The following is a 12,335-nucleotide window of genomic DNA, read 5'->3' as shown; positions in this document are numbered from 1 at the left end:
CAATCCAAATATTCCTCACAACACTCCAATCCAATCAACCTATCCTACACCCCCCCCCCAATAATCCACTCAATCCCAAAAACAATCCATCCAAATACAATAGTTCTAATCCATACAATCATGCTATGCAATCTAACACATCATCTGAAAACATCACTTGGTTTTGTTCCCAACCTTGCTACAAACCTTGATCCATTTTACTTGAGCTATCATCATCAAGATAAATCATTCCCAATCCTTGTGTTGTTCTCATCATTAACAAAATTCTCGCATTATTATCATCAACAATGCTATCATCATCATCATCATCATCATCATCATCAATCAATCAATTAATTGGTGTTATGCTTTACTAGGGGCAACAACATTTTTGTCTTTTCAACATTGTGCATGCTTGGTTGCTTGTGTGTATTTTCATTTATTTGCATTTGTCACAATCCTTGCAGTATGTCACCACAACATCATGGTCTTCTATACCATGGTGTCTAGCAACATATGCTTGTAGGCAAACTTTTATATAAGCAAACTTTTTTATTAGTCCATGCATTGGATACATCATCACCTTGGTCTTATATACCCTAGTGCATAACATCCATTGCTATATTAAATAAAGATTACTCTCCTCATGTCAACATAACTAATCATCATAATAAATCTATTATCCATTTATTCATAATCATGTTTCTTGCATCCATCTTTTAATTTTTCTCCAATTTGTTCCTCTATTTTTCTTCCATCATTTCCCACCTTCCATTTGACATTTTATTCACATCTCTTCTTTCGACATCTCACTTGTGCAATTTTTGCACAAATGAACTCTAAAGGGGTTATCATCCTCGACTAGCTAATTTGACATTTGCTTCTTCCACCAAACTGGGGTATATCATCACTTTCTTCATCTCTTCTATCTTTCATTTCTAATAATTTTTTCTCCTTAGCTACATTTTTTTCTTGGAAACAATGTTAATTCCAACATCATCTCAAAAAGGGCAAAATGTAGACACTAGAAATAATTGTTCCATGTATTATCCATTAATTATCATTATTCTCCAAATTTATTATCCTTATTATCCATTAATTATCATTATTATCATTGAGTTAAATCATTCTTTATTATTTAATTGATATGAATTAATTATCATCTATATAAATAAATAATATTCCATCTCATTATCCATTAAATAAATTAATAAAATTTATAATTATCCCCTACAAGTTAAATCCATCAAATTAGTAACTTACTTGTCTATTTATCCATTTAATGAGTCAATAAATTCAGTATTATCCTCTCATGAATTTGAAATAGCAATTTTCCTCAATAATTTCAGTTAACTCGTCCACCTCTTCAAGTTAACTCTTGATCTTTGATCAAATCTCCACTATCACTCGATCTTCCAAAGAGTCTATAAATTCCTCCTTTCAATCATCACTTTCAAAATCACCAATGTTGATGCAAAATAATTATGTCAATTTTATAACTCAAAAAATCATTATTGTTATGCTACTGTACTAAGCAAGCACATATTGTCAAAGTCATGAGCAAATCCATATTTGTGCACTCGGCATGATGTTTGCAGTTGAATTTGAGATTTAAGATTTAAATCTGTATTTTAATTCTTATTTCATGCTTTGAATCTTAATTGCACCTCAAAAACACACTTTTTGCATCACATGTTGATTTTCTAGAAATTTTGCCATGGTTTCAATGTAGAAAAGGGCAAACTCAAAATAAATAGATGGGACATAAATATCCACGGCACAAAATCAGATGTCCCTTTGAGATTTGAACTTGGATTTCCACAATAAGAGCTCAATGCTAGAACTTCTGCTGCCAACATGAAGTAAACCACACATAGCTTTATCTACATTGTTAGGAATGGGATCAACTATAAGAAATAGAGAAGCTTACTGTTGTAAACAGTGCCTTCTAGCACATTGATTGCAGAAGGCATCCCAGTATAAGAAGAACCAAACAACACAATGGTATGAAATACCTAAGGAATCAAAACATATGATGAGGACGAAAATGTGCAACAAAGATTGCTTGGGGTTTCATTGCAAAAGTTGGTTGGATTCAACATTTCCAATGATAGGCAGCTTCCAATATTTCATCAAATCATGCTACCAAATTTTAAGCTCCAAGCTATGTATTTCTTGTCTTGGCATTTTGATGTTTGTCGCCAGTAATTCTAAACCCTGATTTCTCTTTTCTAAGTTTCAAGTCTGTGTTTTGTAACTTTGATTGATAAAATAAAATTCATATTATGATCATAAAATGGATTGCTAGATCAATGACATGCTACAAAAAACTTAACACATTGTATTTACCTCTTCAAATTTCAGCTTTTTTATTTTCTTTTAAAAAAAATTTATGTATTTTAAAATTTAAATTTTAAATATTATATTATTTCTATCATTTTAGTACTTACCACCCACTGTCCCCTTACCAACCCTAAAATCTAGAAAGAAATTCATCATCCCTAAAACTACATCCCCCAATCTTCAAAACTCAAAGGGACACAAAAAAAGCAGTTTTTTTCTGTGTATTACATTTTTTTATTGCACTATTATTTTAGTGTAATCAATCTTTTTGGCAATCTGACACATCCTTTGGCTATGAACCAAACACTATCTTGGGTTGTCCCCTTTTGCAAGGACCACGGAAAAACAATATGAATTCAACTCCAACTTAAGCAACAAATGACAAGCCTGTTCCAACAACTAAAAGAGAAAAAAGCAAAACCATACAACATCTCTACAATTATTCCTCTCCCAATAATGCAACTTGAATTCAAAAGACTTTTTTCATATTGCATAATAGTTAACAAAAGGAAACAATATGACAACCCCAAAGGTAAAATTCTCATAGTATTAGTAGCATCAAAATATAGCAGACCAGAACTACTCCACCCAAGATCCAAAAAAAAAAGTTAATTTGGGATGATCACACTAAAGTTATATAAACAAAACCACCATCAATTTTTCGGGAGAAGATCATTCCTAATATGGCGAAAATTAAATCAGAACTTAATTAAGGAGCTTATCGATGTACTTGTAAGCATAGGTTTTTTCTGTCTATTTCTCTAGGGGCCTTCTTTTTCTCTGATTACATTTCTTGCACAACATAGGCAAAGTTGCATGGACACGGATACGGTATCCAATACGGATACGGATACGGCTATTTTTTTAGACCCCCAATATGGATACGGCTGGACTCGTCATTCATAAAAAACACACACATATATTTAACATAATTTTCTAAGTTATTCGAGGAGATTTTCATTACTTCAAAAGCAATATAGACACATAATTGCTACACAAATAATGATAAGTTGATTTGACATTTTAAAATATGCAAAAATAGAAGAGTTGCATTGGAAGATAACCAAAAAAATGGGTCACTGAAATAGAAAAACATTTCATTTGTCTTTCTCATTTGGTGTAGGTTTTGTTAATACCATTTTTTTTTTAAAATGCATTTATGTGCATTAATGAAGTTTTTTATAATTAAATTTAGGAAGATTTACGTCAATTTTTTTTTAAACCAAATCACATTAGTATTTAGCATGGTTGGAAATCAAGGATTTTTGGGCATTCGTGGGTACAATACTCGACGTGTATCTGGGCTGTATCGGATACATATCCGTTTCAGAAACGGGAACGGATACGGGGAAACGCGTTCCCGGGGAGGGACAAAGGAGTTTCCAGCAACTCAGAACATAGGTGTTCAGCCAATGGCATGCCAGATTCTTCATCATAGTAGGATAAGCTCAAAATTTGAAGGACTTTATAACTACTTGGATTTACATACACATCCAAGAATGATGACTTCATTTCCTATAGCCATCAGGGTAACTGATGATTTTCTTATCAGACAATCTTTAAAGATCCTAAACATTGAAGAAATTTGTCCTGACATAAAGAAGAATTTGATAAGCATATATAACAAAAGTGATGACGTTCAACTCAAATTATACATATGAAATGCTCCAAAATGAAGAGAAGAACACAACTAGACATGCAGGTGCACTCAGGCCACAACTTTTGCACGTATATAAAAGATACACAAAGAATGGAGAGAACCCCCTTATTCCCCTAAGCACCAAGGTGTGGCCTTAAGCATCAAAAACATTAAATTAGGAAACGATCAAATCATAATAGATGAGAATGAAATGGTAGGAGGAATGCCCTGTTGGGATTAGTGTTCACATAGGTTGCATAAAATAATAATTAGGTTTGTTAAGGTTTGTTTAATAAGTTATAAAACAGCAGCGTGTATTGAGTTGTTAAAAACAACTCAATATTTATAGGAGAGTTGTTATAAAGTTGTTTCCTAGAAAGTAGGAAACACAAATCCTATATATATGTTTCCAAATTTATTGAACAAAATGAGAAAACGAAGCCTATTATCGTGTGGGTGTAAAAACCTTCTATGTTACTGCCCAAAATTTCTGATATGGTATCAGAGCCTACTCCTATGCCTACTCCATTTCCACAAAGTTCTCTAGTTGTATTGTGATTTTGAATCGGTGGTGAGTGACCTTTCTCCATCAGATAAAGAGGTTGTCCTTAAATAGAAGGGGGTCTCCAAAAATGAATGAAGCTTGTTATCAATGACAATCTAATCCAACACAGCATAGAGACACATGATTAAATGAAATATATTTCTTATGTCTTTCTCATGGGCCGGCCCAAAATAAACATTAAAGTATAATAATATTTTCCTCTGCCAGCAGCAAAACGATAGCAGATGATAGCAGTGATTTGTACTTCCCTTTGACATCAATGACAATCATATTTCCAATAGGGTCCCAGAAGGGCATACCAAGTACTCAATCTTAAATCCATCCCCTACATGCTATACAACTCTATCTTTTGCATGCTATGCAAGTCCCAAGGTCAACAAATCAAATGAAACTTGTGAGAGCTTCCTCAATATTCAAACATATCAAAAACATAGAAGAATGCTGAAGAAGGTATCAAAGTGCATATAAATATGTAGATCTCTAAATGAAATTTCCAATGCTTCAAGAACAGGCTCAATCAAAGTCCACATGCAATGTTATGACCTATGACACACAAATGAAAGTCAAATTTAAGTTATATATTTACTAACCATAAATGGATGATTTTTAAGTGAGCAAAAAATGAAGCCTTTCTGTTTTTGCAAATTCTAAAACTGTATGAACATTTTCCAAATTCGAAATATCTACCCTATAGAGAAAAATTCTCCCAAATTAATATTCATGGTTTCATTCCCTCTCTAACGGCATGAAGAAAATTGTTGTAATATCAATCTGAATTTGATAACCATATGTAACAAAAAAGAACTGATATTGCTCTACTCCACAATGAAGAGAAGAACACAAGCAAATGTGATGATACCCTTAGGACAACAATTCTATGTATATAAAAAATCTAGTACCCCTATGCACTAGAGGGTGCCCTTAGGGACAAAAACTTTGAATAAAGAAGTGATCATACTACAATTGACAAGATAAAACGGTGACAAGAATACTCTCTATTTATACATCATTCCCACAAATGAAAATAGGTTAGGCCAACTTAGTTGAGGCACAAATTCGAATGGAACATAATTTGTTAACCATACACGTGTGCCACTTAATGAGAGTGCTATTACTAATAATAGTAAAAATATTTTTGGAAATAAATTGGCAAACCAAAACATAAAAAAAAAATAGTTAATCATGATTTAACTAGGTACCAATCAAATTAGGGTTAGGGTTAGAGTTAGGGTTAGGGTAAAAATTAAGTTATGTTTAAAGTTAGGATTAGAGAAAAATCAGAAAAAAATTGCCAAAAACCAAGGGGAAAAAAACAAATTTTTAACCCAAAAAATTGGAAAATTGCAAAGTTGCAATATTATCACTTTTTTCTCATGATAAATCTGTGATTTTTGCTTCTATGATCTTACTAATAGATTTAAGCCCTATATGTACATGGTACCAAAATAAGAGAAAAAATAGCCCAAAGGCATTACACAAGTTGGTAACTCAATAGAACCCACAAGAAAGTGGCACAAGTCAAGATTACAATCTCCAACAACCTGCTGGAATTTAGGTGATATTCACCTATGGGAATCCCTAAGGTCAGAAATTACCTACTGTCTTCTTTGTGTTGGGATGCAACGGAATGCAACCAAATGTGGTGAGTTTATAGAATTGTGATATAGCATTTTATGTTGATTAACATGTGGTAATCATGTGACAATGGTTGTGGTGCATCATACATGGTTTCTACACACAAAGATGTTATGATAGCCATTGCAAGTTATCTAGAAGAACGCACCAGCTCATAGATACCTAGTATCTGTTGGAAACATGATCGATCATGTAGGTGCACTTGCAACGGAACTGGTGAACATGTCGGCATGATTCAAGGACTAGATAATATCCTTGAAGATGATACAAAGTACCACAAGCAATCTAGAGAAAATGTGTGTTTCTATGTGCTATTGCAAGCAAGAAGTTAGTAGTGGTGGTTATATAGGAAACATACTAATACCAATAGTGTAAAGGTTGTCACTATCATTTCATATTGTGCAATGGCAGCAAAGTTTACAAGGAGCCTGTCCACGTGGAGACATCTTACTTGGTGCAAGTGCAGTAAGCTGACATCACATGGCACGAAATATGGTTACATAAATCTTGTTATTCCACAACTTAGTTATACAATTGGACAATTGGTATTCCCAAAAATACATCTATTTATAACAAGTTGTGTGAATGCACCAAGGTTACTCAAGGTTACGAACTCATTGTAATAGACACTGAAGACATATGTACATTGTTGTGTACAAACTGCAGAAAAAGGGTACGCTATAGATTGAGATTCTATAAAAGGTTTTCCATAGGCCTTATTGTATTGAATTAGACAATTGTGAACGTATTTTGGTTGTGGTTTTTTCCCATAAGTGTTTCCCATGTGAAAACCCTTTGTGTCTTGTTCTATCTTGTGACCACATACTATTCCATTACTTCCATAACTGCTGTATTTAGATTTGGTATATGTTGTTTGACTATTAATTGAACACTTAATCTTAAGAATTCATTATTCCAGTCTATATTTAGATTTGGTATACGTTGTTTGACTATTAATTGAACACTTATCTTAAGAATTCATTATTCCAGCCTATTGGTCCTCTTTATCAAGGGTGAAAACCTCTAATACAACCATCCTAACCACAATACATGATGCAATTCTCAAATGGTTAGCCATTCAAGAAAAAAATGAAGGTACTGTTTCAAACTATAGCTCTTTTGCAATAGGTTCCACTTGTGAGAATGTCTTCTAAACACACCTTGCCACCCTACTACCTCCTCCAACAATTAAATTCAGAGGACAAGACATCAATACGGTGTCAAACCTATACTTGTATATCCCACTTCAATCAAATCTTCTTCCTTGGGACAATCAACAATGAAGAAGACCAAATTTAAATCATTATGCCTCTTATTGCTCATCACCTTATTTGGTCGACAATTTTAATCCCAGTCAAGCTTCATAAAAACTCCAATATTGAATTTTCACAACATCAATGTCAGTGTCTTTTCCTCCTATTCATCACCTACCATAGGTATCATCCTTAAGTTGGAAAATACCCACCAAAATCACATTGAATGACGCCACATGCAACAGAATTATACATCTGGAATACAAACCTCACACCATTACAAAACAACGTCCTTCATTACAAAACTATCTTACAAAACATTCAAGTTCTACGCAACTTTTTCAGGGAAGCAACACTATAAAAAGGTATGACCATGAGAAATAGTTCATAAGCATGAAAAGCATATCAATGCACCATCTTCTTCATGTGGTTGTTTTGATTATAGATGTGTCAGAGTTAGCTGGAAACTCAATCCATTCTGATATAGAAGAGCACTCATCAGAGGAAAACATGAATTATATTTAGTATCATGCCTAATCAAATTCACAACCAAAATTGAAAAGCCATAGTTGGTGGCATTACACATTTAAATGTCTCTTCAAAGATATTTCTTGCTCTGATACAGGAAGTATCTCCTCTCAACATTGTATTCAGTAGCCACTTTTCCATGAACCTCAAGGATTTGACAAAAATTAGGATATAAACCTGTAGCGATTTAATAAATGTACAGTTTAGACCACTGCAGCTTAACCGATGCCAGTTATGTCAGGCACCATGTGACAAAAGGTTTTTTTTTTTTGCATGGCTGTTAGAGATTTCCTACAAAACTCTGAAAAGGATCATAAGATAGTCACTAACTATCAATTCAAAAAGAATGTTAAGGAAATATTACGGAAAAGCATGGCCTGCAAAACACAAAATTTGAAGAATCAAGAAGGCTGACTAAAAAAGAAGTCTGCCATTTTCACAACAGGAAACTTGATCAAGTCTCAGATCACATACAAACATTATGAAAAGATTGCAATACATTCCATTTTGATAAGGAACAAACATTTTCTCATGTACAATTGCTATAACAGTGAGAAATGGCATATTTCTTCTCCCAGTGGCACTAAAGCCCATCCATGCTTCCAATCTATTTCTTGGAAAGGTAGCCAAATGTACAACCAATTTCTTATTCTATTGCTTTCATAGATGCCATGTTGTAATTAATAAAAATCCTAGCAACCTACTTGTGTCGATGCTTATGACAACTTATAAGGCTCTTTGAGTTAGTCGAAAAATCCCTAGTTCAAGTAGCAAGTAACAGAAAAAAACACCCTAAAAGTTGTTGAGACTCCCCAAGCCCAAGAATGGCCTCAGAACACTTGCAAGGCGAAGAAAAGAAACACTTTTCTTGCAGCTCAAAGACCACAGACAGAGAAGCCAAGGTTTTTCCCAAATTTTGGCTCAGTTTTGCTTTTGTCTTGCACATTTATAGTCTGTCTTTCCCAGTCCAATATGCCCATGTCAATATTCTACCTGAAAAGGACAGTTTGCAAGCTTTTATAAAATGAGGAAACTCAAGGCAGACAGATATAAGTAAAGAGTGTAGGTCAAAATTAATGTAATTTTCGGTGAACCAGCTAGGACTTTAAACTAAAACCGTCCCATAAATATGCTAGGCATGCTGTGATTCTCTAAAACTTGAGTCACTTGAGCTATCGGTTGTTCTGCAGGGTGTGGCTTAGCATCTTTAAATATTTTATGGGTTAGTAAAATAACAAATATCATAATTGTGTAGCCAACTATTGACAAGGTTGGAATTCCTAATATTTTTTACATATACGGCATGCTGTCCAAACCAAAGAATAATGTCGGCAAGCTAGACCCACAGTTAAGAGAATTACCCTGCAAAGAAGCATGCACTTAAAGGGTTTAGGTTTTACAGACATTGCTCGGAGAAAATCAGATATTCAACATGCAACGCAGCGGAGATCATCAAATCAACGTAATGACACCGAATTAAGGGTTTAGGGTTTAGAAAAGTTCCTAAAATATTATAATACCATGCAATTCTATTTTGCCGAACTTGACTTGTAATTTAGAATATCCGTAACATATCAGGTTATAATTTACTGATGTTGACAGAATTTGGTAAGGCGTGGATTTAAAACCGTTATGAAGCATTTAGGTAAAGCATTTCTCGGGTTTCACTTGTGCTTACCGAATGGTAGACAAAAGTTCAGTAGCCAGAGAAACCTCCTCTGGAGATATTTCGATTTCGATGAAGAGCTTCATTTGCAAAGGTTCAAAAGACCAGGGGAATGATTACAAATAAAGAATGACAGTCGAGTTGCAACGATTTACACTCTGCTTCTTGGAAGCCAAAATTTTAGCAACCTGGAAGGTCACAACTAGTTTTGATAATACGACTGGTCTTAATTATTTAAGTTTTGAACTTGTGATGCCTGTCGTTAAATTGGAGGGAGAATATTATGAGAGGAATGCGAAAGGCCGCCCGCTTGTATCGGTTTTTAATGGTATAAACTCACAAGTACATGATTTATAAAAAGTATTAGAATCAATATTATAAAGTTTTAAATTCATACAAATTTTGTTGCACCCCTCTCTCTCATCAACAATTTCATTTTGTTTTGTTGTATAGTAGTGATGTGGTGTTTATACTTGAAATTATTTGAATGTATCAGATGGATGAGTTACATTTGGATGTAGAAATTTCATTTTCTTTTAGGGAGAGAGGAAGAGTATCATTGGGAGAGGGACATAGACATGTGAAGAGGTCAAAATTGTTATCAACGTCAAAGTTATATCTATCTAAGATAAGTTGACGAAGCTAGGGTTAGAGTCATTGATCTAGCATCGTTTTGGATAGTGTCGGTATTATTATCGATAGAATGTCAAGATCTTATGTTATCTAGTTTGTCATGTTTGGAGTCGTCACCACCTTGTTGATAACTGCTTATATTAACCCTATGTTTCAGTTTGAAATTATGTCTTATCTCAAGTCAAGTTAATGGATATAAGATTTGAAGGTTACCTTATATTCAAATATGTTTATGAACAATCGCCTGCATGCCTATTTATATATATATATATATATGAACAACATCGAGAGATATGAATATATGATAAGTGTAATGGGAATTTGTTTTCCCTAGAGCAATTGGAGAGATCCTAGAAGGTCATTATATATATATATATATGAACAACATCGAGAGATATGAATATATGATAAGTGTAATGGGAATTTGTTTTCCCTAGAGCAATTGGAGAGATCCTAGAAGGTCAATATATATATATATATATATATATATATATATATATATATATATATATATATATATATATATATATATATATATATATATATATATATATATATATCTGTGTGTGTGTGTGTGTGTGTGAACAACATCGAGAGATATGAATATATGATAAGTGTAATGGGAATTTGTTTTCCCTAGAGCAATTGGAGAGATCCTAGAAGGTCATTGAGGGTATAAGAGTCCTATTTTTCTCTCTCTACTAATATGTTTGTATCTTTTTTCTCTATTTAATGAAATGGGCACTACCTTCATGGTAGCAAATTGTTGTGTGTGTGTGTGTGTGTGTGTGTGTGTGAGAGAGAGAGAGAGAGAGAGAGAATGTGTTTGCAAAATTTGTATATATGTATATATATTGATATTCATATTAATTAATAATTAGAATTCAATAATGTTAAGTTTTAAACTCTTAGAAATAATTTGATAAGGCTATTAAAGTCGGGTCATTATTCTTGTTAACTCATTATTATTCAATTATTTTTCCACCAATTACAACTATGAATTTTTTCTTTTGATGTTTTTTTTTTTATTTTTAAATAGTTAAGATGCATGATTTTTAAGTTTCTAAATTACAGAAATTGTTTTTCTCCAATCTAATTGGCTCTAATAATTTGCATCTTATTACCGGATTTCACAGATCCACTATCTAAATGAACTTTTTTAGGCAAATTTTTAGGTATGTTTAAATTTTCTTTTCAAATTATTTATCTTGTAAAGCTTTATATAAATAAATAAACATATATTTAATTTAAAAAATGAATTAATAATATTATTTTAATTATCTCAATACAATTTAATAATACAAAAATTGGATAATAAAATAATATTATCAATGATATGGTATATTATATATAAAAATTTATACAATAATATTATACTATAATTATAATATATTGACAATATAATAAATAAAATACAATACTAATATTGTAGAGATGTTTTGATTTTAATTTCTTGGATATTTAATGAATATTTTGGTCTTATAAATATAAACTTTTTTTTTATTTGATATATCTCACAAGGTAACTACCCTGACATATAAATTTTATCTTTATTATTGAAACTAGGTGAAAATATTTTGATACTGATTAATTGACTAATTAATTATGAAAATCTTGGTAGTTACCATTACAAGGTAAGTACCATGACAAGTGAGTGAAGGACTAATATTAATTGAATAATAAAAAAAATATTCTCTAGCATTATTGATATTTCATTATTGAATAATAAAAAATGTATTCTCTAAAATTCAACTAAGATTACACATATTTATAGATATTATTTTTAAGATTGAATGAACTAACTTAAAAAATATAAAGATTACCAAATAAATTCATTATAGTTATAGCTCAATTATAATTATAGTTAAGGTTAGGATTATAGTTCAATTAGCTTAGTGTTAGAGTTTAATTAGGAGTAGGGTTCAATTAGGGTTAGGACTATGATTCAATTAGTGTTTAGTTAAAGTTATTAAAAGACATTTTTGAGCTAGGGTTAAATTATGATTATAGTTCAAACACGGTTAGGGTAAGGGTTAGGTATAAAGTTAAATTGGAGTTAGGGTTAAGGATCAATTAGGCTTCTAGACAAAACTT

General features: G+C 32.2%; 1 protein-coding gene across 2 annotated transcripts in view; it reads right to left on the bottom strand.

Moving 5' to 3' along the window:
* LOC131071419 (uncharacterized) overlaps positions 1 to 9,903 on the bottom strand; it is a 202,522-nt gene extending 192,619 nt beyond the window's left edge. Inside the window, exon 1 of one of the 2 annotated variants that reach the window (XR_009112512.2) lies at positions 9,621 to 9,903. Coding sequence is in view for 1 of the 2 variants with exons in the window: in XM_058007237.2 (XP_057863220.2) it covers positions 9,621 to 9,694 (74 nt within the window). In the remaining variant the exon portion in view is untranslated. The remainder of the gene's footprint in view (positions 1 to 9,620) is intronic. The other variant, XM_058007237.2, reaches the window with a different exon arrangement.
* Positions 9,904 to 12,335: the final 2,432 nt, after the last annotated feature.

Source organism: Cryptomeria japonica, chromosome 6 (genome assembly GCF_030272615.1).
Source record: "Cryptomeria japonica chromosome 6, Sugi_1.0, whole genome shotgun sequence".
NCBI lineage: Eukaryota > Viridiplantae > Streptophyta > Pinopsida > Cupressales > Cupressaceae > Cryptomeria > Cryptomeria japonica.
Note: the sequence above shows the minus strand (reverse complement) of the source record. Positions and strands in the feature narration are given on the sequence as shown.